At 43.7% G+C, this 21,804-nt stretch overlaps 1 protein-coding gene across 1 annotated transcript; it reads right to left on the minus strand.

Annotated features, from left to right (window-relative positions):
• Positions 1–68: 68 nt before the first annotated feature.
• Positions 69–13,806, minus strand: Mrps22 (mitochondrial ribosomal protein S22). Its single transcript, XM_057766662.1, has 8 exons — positions 13,631–13,806; positions 11,267–11,430; positions 9,983–10,147; positions 6,255–6,398; positions 5,705–5,788; positions 3,960–4,105; positions 1,320–1,428; positions 69–172 (listed from the first exon to the last, which is right to left on the minus strand). The coding sequence occupies exons 1-8, from the start codon at positions 13,800–13,802 to the stop codon at positions 77–79; spliced, it is 1,080 nt and encodes a 359-aa protein (XP_057622645.1). The 5' UTR covers positions 13,803–13,806; the 3' UTR covers positions 69–76.
• Positions 13,807–21,804: the final 7,998 nt, after the last annotated feature.

Raw genomic sequence — 21,804 nt, forward strand, 5'->3', positions numbered from 1 at the left:
GCCCCAAACTCCCAGAGATCCGCCTGCCTCTGCCTCCCAAGTGCTGGGATTAAAGGCGTGCGCCACCAAATTGTTCTCAGGACGCTGCAGAATGGCCGATGACTATTTCTTGATAAGTCTGGAGTGCTAATTCTATATATGCTCCTCTCTGTGCTTCTGTTTGTGCGAAGACCTATTGAAATTAAAAAAAAAAAAGTTCTAGAGCAACAGGATACCAAGTGTATATCAGTTTTAAGACATCATGAATATTTCTGCAGTAGGAAAACCATTCCCAATAAGGTTTTTGAGTGTCACAATAATCTCCCTGAATAGAAGCAGTAAGTTTATATAGACAGAAGTACTGTATCCAATAACTGCAGCAATACTAGTTCTAAACCCCAGAACAGCTTTCATCTGTAGTAAAAGATTAAGACCCTGACATTGTACCTCCTGCTAAATCAAAATGAAAACCATTATATTCAATAGAAACCTAAAGAGCAGAGATGACAAGCTTACTTTTCATTACAATTTTTTTTTTTTAAGTTTTCTCCAAAACAATACTGCTTTCTGCTGGGCAGTAGTGTCGCACTCCTTTAATCCCAGCACTCAGGAGGCAGAGGCAGGTGAATCTCTGTGAGTTCAAGGAGGCCTGGGCTACAAGAGCTAGTTCCAGGACAGGCCCCAAATCTACAGAGAACCCTGTCTTGAAAATACCTTCCCCCCAAAAAGTACTGCTTTCCCTGGTCTAGCACAGAAAGTCGGGCGAGTACCAGTTTCTATGCTATTCTTACAGGCATCACACGCCACCTCTGTCCTTAGGAAGCCCAACTGCTTTTGTGATAAGCAAGACCCAAATGGCAAATTTCAGTGACCTTCCCTTCCCAAATCAACATACCCTTTCAATGTAGCAATGAGGATAAATCTGGGGAGTCCATGGTTTGAGAAGTGTGCAATTGGAAAATGATCATACAACCTAGGCTTCCTGACACCTGCCCTTTTCCAGCCCGTGCCTACACTAAGGGGAGGCTGCTTGGTACCTGTGGGGACTTGACTACCTTCAGTGCAGCATGGACTCCAATGCTCCAAAGAACATGCTGTTTCCACTATCTGAACCTCTCAACTATAGCTGCCAGCATGCCTACCATACCACCTAGAGTGCTGCACAATTCCCCAAATGCCCCCCATCCAGGTAGAAGAAATACAGGGCTTATAGTCATACTAATGTTTTCAAGACCCAAAATGTTCCATAGTCAGTCACAACTGTGTACTATTAAATATGACCCATTTCTGGATCTTTCCTGACTTGATCATTACCACAAAACTGACAAAAAGGACTCTACCTTAATTAAATCCACTCCCTTAGCAGCCTGCTCTTTGGCCTCTTGAGCCGACTGGCCATCTGGATGGAGCATGTGATACAGCTGGACCAGGCTGGTGGCATCATCAATCCTGAGAAGGAAAAACTTAACATTACCAAAGAGGTCTCAACAGCCTCACAGTCTTGCAGTGTTTGCCAACTCCAAACTAAATTACATTTCAGACTTCACTCTGGTAAAGGAAAGGGTAGTTCTGTAATTCCAAAAGTATTTGAAGGAGCCAGAGGGATGGCTCAGCAAGTAAGGTACTTGTTGCACAAAACCAAGTCCACAAAGCTATCCTCTGACCTAGGAGGCAGGTAAGGCAAGAGGCAATACAGGAAGTGCCCACTCTATGAAAATATGGCTGTGTCCTTTGGGAGATGGAATATCCTTTCCCACGGAAACAGCATTCATTCCTAGTGGTAGAGGATTTCCAGGCCAGCCCACTTAGGCAACATGAAACAGGTTGCTCCGACTCAGGCTACAAATTCTGTTTTATAAGTTTGAGGTTATTGCTAGACAATGTATCAACATGAAGATTCTCTTAGCTGTCCACAAAACTAACAGTCACAATCTTCCCATAGTGCATACTTTCTGTCCACATGCACCTCAAAGCTGAAGGTTGGGAGGACATAAAAATATCTCCAAGTGTTCACATTTTGACACTGCTGTGTGAACGTAGTCCCTGGCTTCCAGGTGGTGAGGTAGGGCTAAGGCCATCATAATTCACTGCTGTGCCAAAGCTGTCCCTCTTTGACCAGTCCCACTATCTAAACACCTGAGCTGAGAGACAGTAGAGTACAGAATGCCTGAAACCACAATGGCCTAGAGATGCTCTGGGCTCCTCCCAGTCACTGAAAAGGCCGTCTCTCGGGGAAACAGCTCTGCTCATACTGAACAAGCTTTTCTGGGGCAAAAAAGTTGAAATGGCCGTTACCTATTTATCAAGCTTACTATAATCAGTTCAATAAAGGTAGCGACAAAATGTCTCTGCCCAATAAGTAGAAAACATTTACAACTTGAGCATGCTGGCTCTACGGGTTCTTTCCACATGTCAAAATTAATGCATGTCAAGTTAATGCTCAAGTTAATGCCTGCCTATGTCTGTCTCAATAATTTAAATGTAGCTTTCCGAACACTCTACACTTGCTAAACTTTCAAGAATAACTTAAAAGAGGATGCAGAATCCTAAGTACTGGATTGGTCACTTGGTCTCTGTCCAGTGAAGAGTGCACCCTCTACGGTCCAGCCTGGACTCTGCAGTCAGTTCACTGTCCAGAATCTTTAGGTAAAAAGCTGCCCGCAGGCATGGAAAACTGCAGCTGTAACTCTTACATGATAAGGAGTAATAGGAGAACACACATACTACTACATACTTTAGCTTCAATATCTTAAACTATGCTATCATTATACTAAGTTCAGGATGTCTGCATTTGAGAAGCTTGAGGAGAGAGTTCATAAGCCATGTAAATCAGAAAGTACTGATCATCCCCAACTAAGCCAGCTGGTGGGGAATGAGGGAGCAGTGCTGCCTTCTGAACTGAATCACACTGTATGTGCTGATGAAGCGAGCTAGCCAGGAAATAATTAGGAAAGTTGTCCTGATGAGAAGCACTGCTGCATCTTAGGCGACACGAGTGTAACCTTTGTGTATGATGTTCAAACTGCAAGTAAGACACTTCTACAGTCTGAGGGTGGACTGACTACTGACAGCTCTTACTCATCTTAGAGTCCAGCAGGGGTTTTATGGAAAGTTAGTTTTCTCACAGTAGCCATGCTGGCTTCTTTCCCTGTGGTTTTAGATTTTTTCACTTCATGTGCAAAGCTATTTTCTTTCCAGTTTTATCTCAAATAGCATACTACAAGAAGACCTCCAAAATACAAAGATTAGTTCCTAACCACAATAATAAACAAGTCATATAACCTCTTAAGTTTACCAGTGTAGTTATTTTTACACTATACAGTAGTCGATTAACTGTATTTGAAATATTTTTTACAAAATGATAATAATCTTTTAAAAAATATCAAGAAACTTGGTCAACTAAAGGTACCAACCATCAACTTGTTTTTGTTTTTAGACAGGGTCTGACTAAGTAGACCAGTCTGCCCTCAAACTCAGAGATCCTCCCACTTCTGCACCCATGAACACCACACCCAGGCCGACCTCAGTGTGTAAATACACTACTTGAAAATAACCTTTCTGAAACCTTAGAAGCCTCTCAACAGCATGGGCTATTTTAAAAAATGTTATTTTTATAAGTTAAACATGCTCTCCTGGAAGCCCTACGGGTAGGGCAGCTCTGCCAGAATATAAGCACCCAAGAGATCTTGCATCTACTTCTTTACAATTCCCATGTAATACCTCTGAGTGCCTGAAAAACCCACCAATACCCAGGAACACTGGCAAGAAAGGGTAAAAACTCAGTCTCTATTAAGACCCAAAGTCACATACTTTCTCTAACAATCTAGATGATTATATAACAAAAGCAACACCTAGAAAAGCGCATCTGAATGGAGATTAAGTGCCAACTTCCATTTATCACTGAACAACACTACCACTGGAAAATACTGATTTACTGTTGGACAATAAACAATTGTTTTAATTATTCAGATCATACTCACAAGTCTCTCTGGATTTGATCGATGAGCAAACCATCAATCTTTTTTTTATTTACATAATACCAAGCCATGCCACCAAAGTGCCTTGTGGAACGCAGAAGCTCATACTTTCCATGTCTATCTATATCTTCATAGGTCTGATGATGAACCTATCCACAGAAAAGACAGAGAGAAATCGAAAATGAGCAATGTCACATGGTTCAGACCAACTAGCAGGAATCCCGCCACCAGTCAGTACAACCAGGTCTACGTGCAAGCTGCACGCTGCCTTTCCAGCCTCGACTCAGTCAAGTGCTTGTCTACTGTGCAGGATCTGAGTATGAAACCCAGAGACCACATAAAAACCCTATGTGGTGGGCACAGTTGTATTCCCAGTGAGGGCAAGATGGGTCCCTGGAAGCTCATTGGCCAGCTAGTCTAGCCAACCAAGCAAAGTTCCAGGTCCATGAGAGACCCCATCTCAAAACAGAGAACACAAAGAACCCAAGGTTGTCCTCTGGCCTGAATATAGGAAGAGATTTGTCTACATGACAGCAAATCTGTCTTCCCTACTACAGAGTGTGGTAGCCTAGAGCAAACAACAGCAAACACTCAAACGCTTTGTCAGCTACTCTTGAGCAGCCAATCTTAAGTAAGCATTAATATGATATATTATGACCCCTAATAAAGACCAAAATCTCTTGATCTCTGGGAAGAAAGCAGGATTTTTTTTTTAACTGCTCTTTCCCCATATCACAACCCCTCTACCCTACCAGCTCACCCATGCCATCCAGTTTTCCTTCCAGACAAATCTTCCTGAAGGTATTTCTGTCCAAAATGGTTGTGTGTGCGTGTGTGTGTTCTTGTAAGCATATAGGCCAACAAGGTCTCCAGGGTCCCCCAGTCTCTGCCTACTCCAGCAGGAGTTACAGATTGCCTGGATTTTACTAAGTGCTGGGAATCTGAAGCTCACACAGCAAGCACTTTACCTACTGAGCGTTCTTTCCAGCCCTGTTCGCAAGGTTTAGAACTTCTTGATGAAGACCATGTTCCTCACCTGGTGCTGCGTCACATGTGATACAGCCCATCTACTTTGAACCACTCCCCTGCAAACGTGCTATGCGTACATACAAACTAGATGTCTGGCCACATCTCAAGCTTACTTGGTTATTTTCTACCTACAGCTTAGTCTGTCATCTCTGAAACAGCTCTATTCACCAAACACCCCTCATTCACACCATTCCTTGACCTTCTAGAGCCCTTTTCAAAACTCCTATGAAGCCTTTCCTGAGAGCACTCTTAACATCTAACATTTCAGGCTGGAAGTGGCAGTAATCTGCGTACTGTCTCATCCCAGCACATCACTGATAGAGTGCAGGCCTAGTTCCTGGCATCAGCTCTGCTGCCAACAAAACCAGGTTCTAATGAACACATCCTCACTAAGCTGTACCTTACACACAGCACCGTATACACTGCACTTTGACAAATTTTAGTGGGTAACTGTTCCTGTAAGATGAATAGAAAAGAGAAAAGGCTTTGTCATCATCTGGGTCCTAAACCGATCATAACAGCAGTGCAACTCAGAGCAAGCTATTTCACTCTCTAAGCCTGACTTCCTTATTCTTAAGCATAAAACATGTACCTTCACTCAGTAAGTTTCCAGGTAATTCCCTTTCCTATAATCTACATCAAAGCCAGTAGCCAAAATCAAGTGTTACTTCGCATAACCATATTTAAATCCCACTTTGGAAACTATTAAATCCACTCACCTTGATATACTCAGTGGAATCTGGCTCAAACTGGGCAACACAGAGATTGAGGACATCAGCATGGCGGTCTTGGCTGTACATGGTCTAAAACCACAAAGCAAAATGGCAATTGGAAGAGAACATAAAAGTTTGTCATCTGTCCTGACACCTTGTCAGGCCTATCCAACATAGAGGTCACCTATATGCCAATCAAGAGCATACAGGGAGCTGGATATAGTTTTAATCCCAGTATTTGGGAGGTAGAGGCAGAAGGATCTTTGTGAATTTGGGGCCAGCCTGGTCCATACAGTGAGTTCCAGAACAGTCAAAGCTATATAGTGAGACCATGACTCAAAAAAACAAAATAAATACATTTTAAAAAGCATACAGAAACGGCACAAGCTTTGTAAATGCCACACTTGAATTCAAATCCCAACTAAATTAACTGTACGAGAGCCCCCATCAAGTTATTATTACATTAGTACCCGTGTTTACCATAATGAAATGCCAGCAGCCCCAGGGCCCAGTTTCAACAAACAAATGAACATCATGGAAATGGAATTCACCATACCTTAAGGTTTTCATCTTTGAAAATTACTGGTGGCAAAACTCTACGACCTTCTTTTGGGAAATAAATTTGTATCACCCGGTCCCGTTCTTCCCACGAAGCTTTGCGTAGTGTGCCACTTGGTTCTCGAACAACAATAAAACGTTCCTGAAACATAAAGTAGTCAGATACGAGTTATGAAGACTTCCGCTCAGCTCTTGTGATAGCTAATACTGCCAACTTGGCAGGAATTAAAATCACCTTGGAGGCAAGCTGTAGGGGTGTATATGAGGCATTATGTAGATTAGGTTGAGATAGGAAGCCCCATCCTAACGTGGGCAGCATCATTCTCTGAGCTGGGTCCTGGACTGCACAGCACTCAGCCCTCTGCCTCCTGACTGTGGATGCCTCCTGACTGTGGATGCAAAGTTGGCCCACAGATAAAGACAAAGTTAAGCCCTGTCTTCTAACCATGAACACGTATGACCAGAACAAGAAATGTGGGGTCACTTTCCTAACCTCAGCGTTCGGCAGCACTAGAATGTATTCTGTGGCCCCAACTACAAACCACTCCCATCCTGGAGGGCTGCTCTATAAAAAGCTGCTGTATTTAGACAATAGATCTCTCTTTTAAATTGGCAATTGAGAACGAAGTGGAAACAATGATATCTGAAAAGTATTGGCAAAACTTCCTGTGGTTTTACTAAAAAGTGGAAGTTAGTGATTTTTACATTGTTGAGAAATAGCTAAGGCAAGGCAGTGGTGGCACAAAACTTCAATCCCAGCACTTGGGAGGCAGAGGCTGCGGGGAATCTCTGAGCTAATGGGCCAATCAGTTTATAATTAATATAGACCTCTGTGTGATTTCTTTGGGACTTAACAATTGTGGGAACCGGGCAGAACAAGGACTGGGAAGGACAGAAACACCTCGACAACACAGAGTCTTTATAAATGCCAACACTTTAAAAGTTCAGTCTCGAGCCGGAAAGGTGGTTCTGTGGTTAAGAGTCTTAGCTACTCTCCCAGAGGACCTGGGTTTGATTCCAAGGATTCCAAGCATTACACGGCAGCTTACAACTGTCAATAACTCCAGTTCTAATGGATCTGATGCCCTCTTCTGGGCCTTGTAATACACTGCACACATGTAGTGCACAGACATCTATGCAAGCATGAAATATAAAAGATCAGTCTCTAAAAATCCAAAGTGAAGCTTCAAAATCTCTTTTAAAAATTCAAGCCCCTTAACTGTGGACTCCTGTAAAAATAATATTTTTTACTTTGAGAGGAAAGAACCAGGGCACAATCACAATCTGAACACAGAAAAACCAAACTCCACTGCATAAATAACTCAGTGTCCGATGCCTGGGATCCACTCAATGATCTGGGCTCCTCCAAAGGGCCTGGGTCACTTCTCTGGTTCTACTCTCTGTACCCCACATAGACGGTCTCTTAAGAGCAGGACAGCTCCACTCCACAGTCACTGTTCTTGGCTGTCATCTCCAAAATGCTGGGTCCCTTGCCACATTTGGACTGCACTGTGTGCTGAAGAAAACACTTCCCTGAAGAGTTCACCTCAGGGATGCTGCTCGCTCCCTAACCACTGCTCATTTCTCAGCTCCAGCTGACCAGCATCAATTGCCCCAGTAAAGCAAAGTGGTGCTGTTCTCTTGTTAATCATGACTGATTCTTCAGCCCCAGCTGACCAGAACCACAGATTCTTAACTCCAAATATACAACAGCCTCCATAGAGTCTTTACATGACTCTCAAACCTCAAGCCAGGCCACAACTGTCTGCATAGCTATCAACATTCTTATCTTCCGAGCTCCCACAGAACAGCCCACTGAATTCTCAACACTCACTGGCTAACCCAAAGTTCCAAAGAACTTCTACGATCCTCCCCAAAACAACATGGTCAGGTCTGTCATAGCAATACCCCACAATCCTGATACCAATTTCTGTCTCAGTTAGGATTTTGAATGCTGTGGTAAACATCATGACCAAAAGCAAGTTGAGAAGAAAGGGGTTTATGTGGCTCACACTTTCTCATCACAGTTCATCATCACGGGAAGCCAAGGCAAGAATTCCAAAGGGTGGGAACCTGGAGGCAGGAGCTGATGCATAGTTGTGGAGGGGTGCTGCTTACTAGCTTGCTCAGCCTGCTTTCTTATAGAATCCAAGACTACCAGCCCAGGGATGGAACCACCCACACTGGGCTGGACCCTCCCCCATCAATCACTTATTAAGAAAATGCCCTACAGACAGCTCTTATGAAACCATTTTCTCAGCTGAGGCTCCCTCCTCTCATGAGAACTGGCTGGCACAGTGTCTGTTGCAGTTACAGTGGCTCGGGAAGAAAGAGATGCCACTTTCTTCAGTGTTGGACACGGAAAAAGTTGCCCCGGCTTCAGTAAATACCCTCTCACTTAAGCTCACGGAAGGAACCCCGATGAACTCGGCAGATCACAAACACAACCCAGAGAAAAGTAGAGCGACTCCTTGAGGTGAAGAAGGATTTAAACAGGAATGGGCACAAGAGAGGAGTCTAGAGACTGAAAATGACTAAAACCACATTATACACATGTATGGTGCTGTTAAGGAATATTCTTAAAATTAAAGAAGAAAGAAGGGTGCCATGACCTCCCCCCACCACCACACACACATGAAAAAACACCAAACAATCCTTGCCTTAGGTTTCAGCAGGAAATCAGTACAGCCTAGGGGAAAAGAACGTCTTGCTCACTGTCTTCGGTTTTAGCCACTGCTGTCTGCCTGGCCACACTCGCCTTGTTGTGTCTTAGGTTTCTATTGCTATGATAAAACACCGTGACCAAGACAATCTGGGAAAGAAAGGCTTGATTTCATCTTACAACTTTCAGGTCACATACATCACTGAAGGAAGTAAGGGAGAACCTGGAAGGAGGAACTGAAAGTGAGGACATCAAGGAGCAGTTTTTATTGTATTGCTCCTCATGGCTTGCTCAGCCTGCTTTCTTATAGCACCTAGGACCACTGGCCCAGGGATGGTACCACCCACAATGAGCTATGTCCCCTACATCAATCAAGAAAAGGCTGGTGTGGTGTCCTTTTGTCTATGTGTTGCTTTTCTTGGTTAATAAATAAAGAACTGCTTTGAGCCTATGGCAGGGAAGAACAGAACTAGGCGGGGAAAACTAAACAAAATGCTGGGAGGAAGAAGGTAAATTCAGGGAGAAGCCATGGAGCCGCCCGAGAAAGACGCTGGAAATTTTACCTGGTCAGTCACAACCTTGTGATGATATGCAGATTAATAGAAATGGGTTAAATTAATATGTAAGAGCTAGCCAATAAGAAGCTAGAGCTAATGGGCCAAGTAGTGATTTAATTAATATAGTTTCTGTGTGATAATTTCGGGGCTAAGTGGCCAGGAACAAACAAGTGGCCCCTCCTCCAACAAAAGACACCACAGATTTGCCCACAGGTCAATCTGATGGGACATTTTCTCAATTGAGACTCCCTCTTCCCAAATGACTCTAGCTTGGGTCCAGCTGACATAAACTAGCCAGCACAGGGCTCTGATATCAGTCTGAAATACACCAAGTCTGCAGTACGTAAAGAAATGGTAACACCATGATGTGGAATTGCCAGCATTTCCTTCCTCTTCAGCGGCCCTCTGCTTCTGAACTTCAGAGAGAGGGATGTCACATCATCTGAGCCTCAGACCCATCTCCTCATGGCATTTCAAAGATTATTCTGCAATCTAGCATATACTCACCCGATGTGGTATGTTATATGATATGTCAGTAAACACGTATTTGTTTGTTTCTGTTCCTTCCAAAATCTTATCCTCAGCTAAGACGTCATTTATTGGCGTTCGTTCTTCCAGAACTGGTGGCATCTTTAATCGTACTTTAGCTGCTTCAACTGCCACTCTAGTAGCCTAAGGAAACAAAACATCTCTGAAGGAAAGGTACAGTGTCCAAAGGGATCACCTGATAAAAACAGGCACTCATCAAAGACGCTGATGACTACACAGAAAAGAAGCTGTAGCTGTGAACCCGTGAGGGAAAACTCAGAGTTGGACTGGTGGGGCCTGTCCTCTGGTGTGACAGGACACAACACCAGCTACCACTCACCCACCACCTAAGCAGCAAGGACTGCCATGAGACAGAGCCAGGCTGCAAGAGATGCTTAGAACACAGCAAGCCTGTATTTCTTCAGTGTTCACTATGTGCCAGACATCATTCAAATACTTCAAACGGGTGCTGGTGAGATGGCTCACAGGACCTGGATTCAGTCCCCAACACCTACATGGTACGATGGCTCACAACTGTTTATAATTCCAGTCCCAAGGATCCAGTGCCCTCTGACTTCCATGGATACCAGGCATGCACATGGTACACCTACATACATACAGGCACAACACCCATACACATAAAACAAAGAAAATCAAACTACTGGCTTCACTCAATAACCCACACCTATAGGAGTCTGGTGCCATTATAAACATCTCTATTTGACAGAAAACAAGAGTTTCACGGAAGAGTAAGCACTAGGAGCTGCAGCACTGGTGTCTAAACTGAGCTCCGAAGCCTCCACTCTCAGCCAGGGACTATGCTGCGTTATGCCACATTATTTCCACTGATGACCTTTGCAGGGAGAAAAGCAAAGTGTCACTCTTCTTCCAACACGCTATTGGGTAGTGATGTCACTGTTGAGCATCGCTGTCTCTTATATTCCTACAGTGGTGTATTCCAGAAGACCCAGACTTTCAGCTGGGTCTTCTTGTCACCAAACCTTCAGCTCCACGGCAACTCAGAGCAGAAGTTCCTCCAGGAAGGGAGCTGGAGTAGGCAAGACGAACGATGAGCAGGCTGGTTTGGGGCAGGGAGGAGTTCAGCCTGGACACCTGCTCGATTGTGGTCACACCCCTTCTCCTCTCTGCCTCCCTACTCACATTTCTTTCCTCTCACCCATGCCTACGGAGGACCAGCACTGAGCATCCACAGGGAACTCTATGAATCACAGGTATTCTCTCAATACTCTGGGATTGACATACCTCTTCCAACTGGGCCTGGGTCATCAACTTATAGGTGGGTGGCTTCAGTGGTTGTACAGCAGGCTTGAAAGTCTTCTTCAAGTCCAGGCCTGTCATCTTGGTGAGGATACGCTGGACTTCCTCATCCATAAATGTAGGTTTCTTGATTTCTGAGCTACCAGAGTCTGTTAAAATAGATTTCAGTAATAAGAAGCTGACAACGACAGCAAGCCAAGACATCTAAATGGGAAAGTTAACAGTAAAAACCATTTGTACAGAATACACCTCAGAATTACGTGATGCTAATAACTATGAGATTATCTCATTTGTTCAACGTGCACTTAAAATTTCCTGAACATCCACCACTACAAGCAAACACTCTGTCAAGAGGATGCTGGAAAATGAAGACGACAAGAACTGTTACCGTTCAGACTCCTGCTTCTTTTTTTTTTTTTTTTTTGGTATTTTGGAGACGGTGCAAACAGAACCCAGGACCTGGCACACAGCACACAGTTACACTTCAGCCCTCACATTTGCTTCCTAGAAGCCAGACATAGCACGTCCATGAAATAGATCCTAACACTCCAATTTTAAGGATGAGGGCGCCAATGCTAAGCCAAAGATAACTAGCTATTAAGAACAGAGGAAGGACTAAGCAGGGTCACTGGTCCTGGAGCCTCAATCACTTCCAATCTAAGCTCAGCTCTGGCTCACGCAGTTTCCCTCGTCCTTGGTCTCTCTACATCTTCTCTTTCCACCGGGAAAGGGCCTTCTGTTCCTAGGCTCCTCTTTGCCATTAGTCCTATAGCTGCTGGTATCTTGCAGGACCCTAATCAATTTCCTTTTCTCTCTATTCGGATTCTCACTGGGGCTTTCCTCGCTTCCTATGGCTTTAATTACATCCATTTGCTGGGGACTCTAAAACCCCAATCTCTAGCCAAGATCCTCTACATCCACAACCCAATGGACATCTCATCTCTACTTCGATACTGCCAAACCATAACCTCCCCCTGCTTTTTCTGCTCTCATACCTGCTTTCCCTACTGCTCTCTATCACAGCACCATCCACTGGGTAACTCAGTCCAAAATCTTAAAATTATTCCTGATTTCTTCAATACCCACCACATCCAGCCAAGAAAGCAATTAAAATGACAGGGATGGTTATTACTAACATGTATGAGTGGTTATTACTACACAGTACTTACTGAGCTAAATATATACCATACTTGGCAGAATCAACGCTCACAGTAACCCTGTCAATTAATATTGCAAAGATCCTTTTTAACAAAATTGAACATAATACAGCATTTTAGTTGACTGTCTCTCTTTAGCTCTATTTCCCACTGTCATTACTATGGCCAAGGCCATTCTTATGCCTCACCTTGGCTTTCCTGCCTCTTCTCTGACCTCACTACAAACCGTTCCTACAAAAAGATTACTTGAGAATGAAAATGAAATCAAGATTACACTCATGTTTAAAACTCAAGTGACTGTTTGACTGTGTTCCCCACTAGGAAATTTATTCTGTTTTAGGGTTCCTATTGCTGTGATAAACACCAAGACCAGAAGCAAGTGGGAAGGATAAAGGTTTATTTGGCTTATGCCTCATCAACACTGTTCATCTTGGAAGGAAATCCGGACAGGAACTCCAGGGCAAGACCTAATACAGAGCCACGGAGGGGTGCTGCTTACTGGCTTGCTCAGTCTGCTTTCTTATAGAACCCTAGCTGTATATTGACGATGGAATAACAAAGGCAAATTTAATACAAAACAAACACAATTCTGCCTTTTTTGTCACTTTTATTTTCATTTTACCTACTCACCAATCCCAACTCAAAAAACAAACAAATCCTGCTTCTACCATTAATATTCTCCAGCTTGGCACTACTTTCCAGCCAACTGCTTACCATCGAAGCCTGCTCAGGTGCTCTCAATCCTAACTCCAAAATAGGTTCCCCCAAAATACCTGCGTTCACTTTCTTCTCTTCTGCTTACTATGTGATCCCCTCCGTTAAGAATTATTTTCACCTTTTAGCATGGTTAGCCAGATGGCAGCTCTGGCTCTATTTTCCCTGTAACCCATCCCTGTGCGTCCTCCCTAGTTTGAAAGTTCCTAAGGTGCGCGCCCGATGCAGCCGGGATCACCGTGCTGTCAATCGTCACTCTGCTAGGAGAGAACCCACGTCCCAAACTAAGTCGTGCTTTGCAACGAGCGCGTCGCAAGCACAATTGGCTAAGTGATTGAATGAACAAAGGAAGGCTCAGAAAAGCTCTGCAAGGACAGACGGAAGACGACTGAGTCTAAGAAGCCCGGGCGCAGTTTTCTCCTGCTAGAGCAAGCTCTAGGTCTCTCAGGCGCGCGGCGGAGCTCTGGCGGTCACTCACCTGCCTCGGAGCTGAGCAGGCGGCATGGCTGCCCCACCTCGAAAGGCTGGGGCCGCGTCGCGAGCAGAGCATCGGGGTGGCGCTGGGCTGCGGCTCGAGCGCAGACCCGCTCTGCTCGCCGAGAGCCCAACTGGAACTTCCACAACCTCAACGGAGTTCTGAGAGCGGCCATGATTACCCACCGCCCCTTGCGCCGGAATCGACTAGATCAACTTCTGGTTCTCGAGCCTTGTACAGCATGCTGGGAAGTGTAGTCTAGGTAGCGCCAAACAGCCGCGGAAGCGTTTTGTTATTGTTGTTTGTTTTTTGTATTGATTTGTTTTTAAACTGATTAAATCTGAGGCTTCGTGCGACCAAGGCGAGCGCTGTACGGAATGAACTATGAGACTGTCTCACACTGCAGTGTAAACTGGCCTAGAAATCATTATGTAGCCCAGGTTGGCCTCAAACCCACAGCATTCTGCTTTCTTTTTTTTTTTTTTTCTATTTTTTTTATTAATTAATTTATTTAATTATTAAAGATTTCTGCCTCTTCCCCGCCACCACCTCCCATTCCCTCCCCCTCCCCCAATCAAGTCTTCCTTCCTCCTCAGCCCAAAGAGCAAGCAGGTTTCTCTGCCCTGTGGGAGGTCCAAGGACCACCCACCTCCATCCAGGTCTATTAAGGTGAGCATCCAAACTACCTGGGCTCCCACAAAGCCATTACGTGCAATAGGATCAAGAACCCATTGCCATTGTTCTTCAGTTCTCAGTAGTCCTCATTGTCCATTATGTTCAGCGAGACCGGTTTTGTCCCATGCTTTTTCAGTCCCCGGCCAGCTGGCCTTGGTGAGTTCCCGATAGAACATCCCCATTGCCTCAGTGTGTGGGTGCACCCCTCGAGCACGAGCATTCTGCTTTCTGATTACAGATGTGGGAACAGATTTTTAAAATTACAATATGATGATGATGATGATGATGATGATGTGTGTGTGTGTGTGTGTGTGTGTGTGTGTGTGTGTGTAGGTCAGAGGATAACCTGTAAGAGTCGCTTCTCTCCAGAGAAGAAACTCTAGGCAGGCTTGGTAGCAGGTGCCTTTACCCGCTGAGCCATCTCATTGACTCCTATTTACTTATTGTTTGTTTGTTTATAGGCTTAGTTTTCTCATTTCTATAAGAGAAATATTAAGAGTACATACATACATGCAAGAGAAATGTTATAGAGTACATACATTAAAAACTCAATATAACTAAGCAGTAGAGTACTTGCCCAGCATGCATGAGGCCCCAAGTTAAGTTCCCAGCACCACACACACACACACACACATTCATGTGCAAAACCGTGCAAACTGTTTATTCCCAAGCAGATGTCTGAGTCTTTTGCTAGGTGTAGAGTTAAGTTTTTGCTATATGCTCCTTTTCTTTTTTAGTTTTTATGGTTCTAAATAATAGATTTGCATTGCCTGCCTCAACTTTTTCTCCCACCCGAAGGTTTAAATCCAACTGTTTGTGGATCTTCTTTCAAACTTGCCATACATACCCCAGATATTAGTTCTTCATTTTGAGTCCATAAACACTACAGAGTCATACACCTTATTCCTTCCCTTCATAAGCCATAATTTCTGATCATTTTGCTTATTATCTGCTTATTTTTCTCACACATGAAGGTAATTCCTTTACCTACCTTATTATATATTTAACCTGACCATGTACAACTTAGGTGCAAAGCAAAAATTTGAGTGGAAGAATGGGTGGATGGATGAACGGATGGATGGATGATGATAGATGGATGGGTGGATGAATACGGGTGGGTAGGTGGGTGGCAGAATGGGTGAGAGGATAGATGATTAGATGGATGGATGATGGATGGGTGGGTGGGTGGATGGATGGGTGGGTGGGTGGATGGATGGATGGGTGGGTGGGTGGATGAATACGGGTGGGTAGGTGAGTGGAAGAATGGGTGAGAGGATAGATGGATGATGAATGGGTGAATGGATGGATGGATGGATGGATGGATGATGGATAGATGGATGGGTGGATGGGTGGGTGGATGGATGGATGGGTGGATGGGTGGGTGGGTGGATAGATGGATAGATGAATGATGGGTGGATGGGTGGGTGGATGGGTGGGTGGGTGAATAGATGGATAGGTGGATGGATAGATGGATAGGTAGATGAATGAATGATGGATGGATGGGTGGAGAGTAGATGGATGGATGGGTGAGTGGGTGGATGAATAACAAATGGATATGTGGATGATTTCATCCTGTTCTTTCCCAACCACGTAGGGAGTGCAAGTCTTATCCTTCCCTAGACGATGATGTCTAAGAACTTTGCCCAAGGCCTGGCTAAAAAAAGATGTTGAGTAGACATGTTTGAATTAGCCGGATAGACTTAACTCCTACCCTCACCTCTTTTCTTCCTCTCTCACCACTGTGAAAATTCATTATACAAAATGGAGTCATTCCTAGCATACCCCACCATAAAGGAGTCTAGGACCACAGAAAACACTACAGTCATGCACACTTGCTCCAAGAGCTGGTTCACAAGGCAGTCCGCTCACAAAGGCTGCCCTGTCTTTAAGAATAGCTTTACTTAACAACTAATAACAGAACTGCTCTAACCAGCAGACTGGATTTACATAGTTATTCTTGCTGTTTACCAGCTTTCTTAGACAATACCCCCTCAAAAGAAACCACCTCCCTTCATTTCAAAATGATTGAGATTGATTGTCTTAGTAAAACCCCTGACTTTTTCTTTGTTGTTGAATTTATCAGAGAGCATCTCAGTTTATGAATTCCTTATATAAGCCTTGCTTCCAAGGAAGCCCCGCCCAGGCATGGCAGGGGCCTAGGGAGGGAGAGACAGCCCAGTCCCACCTTCGGGAACACACCAGTGTGCATGTGGGCACGAGTGTGCCAGCCAGCCTGCCTGCCTAATTGTGTATGTGTGTGTGTTTGTTTGAGTGTGAGGGTGCTGTTGTTGTCGTTGGTAGCTGTTCAGAGAAGGAGTCAAGCCTTAGATGTTCTATGGTTTGTATTGCCTTTATTTGTCAGTATACATACACAAACACGTGAAAACTCTTTAACCACCCCCTACCACAGTCTCAGGAACTCTTTGTCCCACCCATACCTAAGTGGTTCTAGAGATCTTAATTTGCAGGGCTGGAGAGGTGGCTTAGTGGTTAAGAGCATTGCTTGCTCTTCCAAAGGTCCTGAGTTCAATTCCCAGCAACCACATGGTGGCTCACAACCATCTGTAAAAGAGGTCTGGTGCCCTCTTCTGGCCTTCGGGCATACAGACAGAATATTGTATACATAATAAATAAATAAATATTTTAAAAAATTTGCAAATGCTAATTGAAACGGAAATTAACAAAGTGACAACTGAGGTTTCCGTTGGAGGTTGAACTTGGTAATACAAGTGGATACTTTTTTTTTTTAACATGGCTGTTTGGAATTGAAAATCGACAAGGACATATATGTCACTGAGTGTAAATAATTGATCTAAGACAATACCCAATGATAGCCTAGGGTTCTGGAGGCCAATGGCTTTGATTTCCAAACAAAATCCAAAAAAGATTAATGTGAGGACTTTAGGACACCTTTAATCCCAGGATGAGGGAGATGAAAACAGGAAGATTAGCAGTTCAAGGCGCCTTTAATCCCTGGATGAGGGAGACGAGGACAGGAAGATTAGCAGTTCAAGGCCAGCCTGCTACTGGATGTGTACTAGGCCAGTCCACATGCTCAGTGAATTCAAGACTAGTCTGCAAGCGTGAAATCATGTCTCCAACATTTAGTTGATCCACCCAGGTCACAGGTGGGAAAGAAAACTCTCAAAGTGGACAACTTGTTGGTTTTGAAAATGACAATTAAGCACAGACCTGCTTCCTATATAAGTGGGATCTTTGATATTATCCCTTCCATTTCTATCATCTTGTTGTTTTCTATCTGTGTTTGACACTCGAAACCATGTTTACTCTTTATGACTGTCTTCCTCTCCCTCTCCATTCTCCCTCTTTCTCTTTTGTTACTCTCTCCTCTTCGAGCATATTCTCACACATGCTTGAGAATCACTATATTTCAGGGTGACTTTCTGGCCCCTTCTTAGGATCATGTATGTATGTGTGTGTGTATGTATGTATGCACGCATGCATATATTTATATCTAAAGGGGGTCAGCTGACCCTGTCTTGTGTTCAGTGTGGCTGCTACATAGCCGTGAGTTGATAGGCAAGTTGCCACACTTTCTCAGTTTCATTTTCATTAAAATTTCCCCACCACTTAAATAATATTTCTCTGTATTTACTACATGGATATATTCTTCTTCAATTTGAAAATATGTTAAAAGACAGGAAGACAGTCGTATGATCATTCTGTCTGCCCTGGTGAGTAAACATTTTGGAAAAAAAAAATCTGCCAAAAGGTTTCCCCTACCTATGTTCTTTCCTTCTTCTAACATCTATAGAAAATACTGGGTATCACTATGTTGGCTGAGTTTTCTGTCCTGCCTGGTTCCCGCAATCATTAAGCCCCAAAGAAACCACACAGAGGTCTACATTAGTTATAAACTCATTGGCCCATTAGCTCAGGTTTCTTATTAACTCTTATAACTTATATTAGCCCATTATTCTTGTCTATGCTAGCCACGTGGCTTGGTACCTTATTTGGTGCAGCAGTTACATCTTGCTTGCTCTGTGGCCAGGTCAGGACTGCAGACCAAGCTTTTCTCTTACCAAAATTCTCCTGTTCTCATTGACCTGCCTCTACTTCCTGTCTGGTTGTCCTGCAAATACTTTCTGCATGGTTACAGGCCAATCAGCATTTTATTAAAGTACAATTGACAGGTACAAACCATTGTTACACAGCACTTCCCCTTTTTAAAAAAAAAAAAACAAGAAATCTGAATCTAATATTTTTTGTTTAGTTTTCTCCTGACTATTATTCATAAAAACTTGAAACCAACATTCTAAACTAAAGAAAATATCCATAGTCCATTTTTTGGGGGAATGTGAGCATAGTTTTCAAGGCTACTTCCTGCTGGTTGGGGCACTGATAATCTTATGGGGACCTAAAGAAAATTTATAATTATGATCAAGTCATGACTGGTGTATCCTGTGAGTCTTGATCATCTCAGGCAGCAGTCTTGAATCTGTTCTGGATGTAGAACTCAGACATCTGGGCCATCTGTTGTTACCAGAGATTTCTCAGGTGGTCTTCCTTGATCAAACCTGATTTTTCTTAACTCAGAATGGATCCACAGCCTCTCATTTCCTGTGGAAACAAAAGCAAAATCTCTCCTCCAAAGTAACATAACTTTTGACTTCAGTTTTAAAGTCAAGGTATTTTCAAAATACCTATCTTGGATTAATTTAGCAGCAATTATAAGCAAATATCTTTTAGCAGCTGTTGCTCCTTCCTCAGTATTCAAACAATTCAATGAGAGCATAATATCATACAGTATCCTGACTCTCTGTGTTTTTCATCTTCACGTAGCTTTATATTAACCTCTATTTCTTTTATTTTTATTTTGTAATTTTTGGCTTTTTGAGACAGGGTTTTTCTGTGTATCATTGTCTTGGAACTTACTCTGTAGACCAGGCTGTCCTTGAACCCACAGAGATCTGCCTGCCTCTGCCTCCCAAATGCTGGGATTAAAGGTGTGTGCACCACACATTGAATTCACAGAGGTCTGCCTCTTCTGTCTCCCAAGTGCTGGGATTAAAGGTGTGTGCACCACACATTGAATTCACAGAGGTCTGCCTGCCTATGTCTCCCAAGTGCTGGGATTAAAGGTGTGTGCACCACACATTGAATTCACAGAGGTCCTGCCTATGTCTCCCAAGTGCTGGGATTAAAGGTGTGTGCACCACACATTGAATTCACAGAGGTCTGCCTGCCTATGTCTCCCAAGTGCTGGGATTAAAGGTGTGTGCCACCATACCCAACTACTCTCTTTCTTTCTTTTTTATTTTAAGGACTTTAACCTTTTTTATTTCACTCCCAAACCTGCATATATTTTTAACATGCTGTAAGCCATTTAGAGTTTTTTTTTTTCATCTTTGAATCTATCTTTATTGTATCTCTCTCTCTTTTTCTGACCACATGGGTCTATAATTTGCTAAGCAATATGGGTAGGTTTAAAGTTGTGGCTTTGACGGCTGGATCCAGCCCATTCTTTAGTTTTCTGAGATTCCAGCTTCATGGTGGAGGTACCTGCTATAGCCATGTTTATTGCTACAACTCTATGGCATTTCAAGGTCCCTGAAACCAAGCAAGCTGCAGGATTGTCTCACATACCACACTTAAATGATCTGTAGCCAGACCACCTGCCTGAAAGAGTGAGAATTTGCATTGTCAGGACTGCCCAGAAAACAGGCATTTTAAAATGGCGTGACTTTTTTCCTCCTATGGCTGAAAACCAGAAAGCATGCAGTCAGCTTTTCATTAACACCATTTAAGTGTTTGATGGCAGAACCTTTTAAAAGAGCTGCAAGGTTTTACAGCTAAAGCTGAGTCAGGAAGCCTCTCAAATGAGACACATTTGCCTCTAGCAAACAGAGCCCACCTGAGAAAATGCTGCTATCAATAAGCTGTGCTTAACTCTATTCGTTTCTGCCTAGAATAACTTCCCAAGCTCTCTCAGGTTTTATGTGGATGCAGTTGTCCACGTGGGTGCCATTGGTTGACTGAGTTTTCTGTCCTGCCCAGTTCCCGCAATCATTAAGTCCCAAAGAAATCACACAGAGGTCTATATTAGTTATAAACTCATTGGCCCACTAGCTCAGGCTTCTTATTAACTCTCATAACTTATATTAGCCCATTATCCTTGTTTATGCTAGCCACAAGGCTTGGTACCTTTTTTTTTTTGGTGAGGCAGTTACATCTTGCTTGCTCTGTGGCCAGGTCAGGACTGCAGACCAAGCTTTTCTCTTCCCAGAATTCTCCTGTTCTCATTGACCAGCCTCTACTTCCTGTCTGGTGGTCCCACCTATACTTCCTGCCTGGCTACAGGCTAATCAATGTCTTATTAAAATACAATTGACAGGCTACAAACCACTGTCCCATAGCGTTCTTACATTACGGCGTTCTTACATCTGTGAGAGATAGATTTTGATTTCATTGATGCCCTACTAAGCTCATCTCTTGCAGGCTCCATTCCTTTTCCTAACGATTGCTCAGTGGGGCCTAAGGACTTTGAAGTCCCTCTAGCACTTCTTTTCACCAAGTCCTGCAACCGTCACAATTGGTGTAAAATACACGATGGAGTGAGGATAACCTTGGTCTTGGAATGGAGTGTCTCCTCCTCCTCCCAAAGGCTGGAATGCATGGAGTGCCTTCACCTGCTATGCTGGTGATCCTTCCACCGCCCAAGGACTGGACTGAGGGTGGGGCTCCTCACTTCAAATTACTCAATCCAGACAAATAGCCCAGGATTAGCCTGGTTCCTAAAACAGGTGTTTTAGTTTATTCAAGGTCTGATCGAGTTGAGAACCAAGAATATACACCACACATGCTCTGTCTACAAAGGTCTTCTTACCTTCTGATTTTAATCATTATTTTGTTCAACTCTAATTTATTTACTATTATTTTTTGTTTATGTGCATGTGTTTGTGTGCCTGTGCTGACTTTTGTGTACTGCAGGCATGAAAGAGCCTGGGTTGGAGAGGGTGTCCGTCCTTTGGTATCATCAAGGGTCTTCTTCATGTGAGTGCTGCAAGAGCACTAAGTCCTTTGATGTCAGTGGTTCTCAAGCTTCCTAATGTCTCGATCCTTTAATACAAGTCCTTATGTTGTAGTGACCCCCAAATCATAAAATTATTTCTGTTGCGTCTTCATAACTGTAATTTCGCCAGGGTGTGAATTGTAATATAAATGTGCAGGTTCTTTAATTGGGTACCCGTAGGAAAGGGTCGTTTGACCCCTCAAAGGGTTCTCCACCCATAGGTTGAGAGAGAACCTTTATTCTAAGCGCCGAGCTATCTCTCTGGCCATGCTTTCTTTTCTGATATCTTTCACATTGCTGGATGTAGCCCAGCTTACCCTTGAACTTTTTCTGTTTCTGAGTGTGGGCTCCAGCTCCTGGGTCATCTGCCTTTACCTGGACGACAGGCATGCCCCACCACCCACCCACATTGTACCCACCTCTCTCTCTCTCACACACATACACACACACACACACACATACATACAAA

The sequence above is a fragment of the Chionomys nivalis genome, chromosome 4, assembly GCF_950005125.1.
Source record: "Chionomys nivalis chromosome 4, mChiNiv1.1, whole genome shotgun sequence".
NCBI classification, from domain to species: domain Eukaryota; kingdom Metazoa; phylum Chordata; class Mammalia; order Rodentia; family Cricetidae; genus Chionomys; species Chionomys nivalis.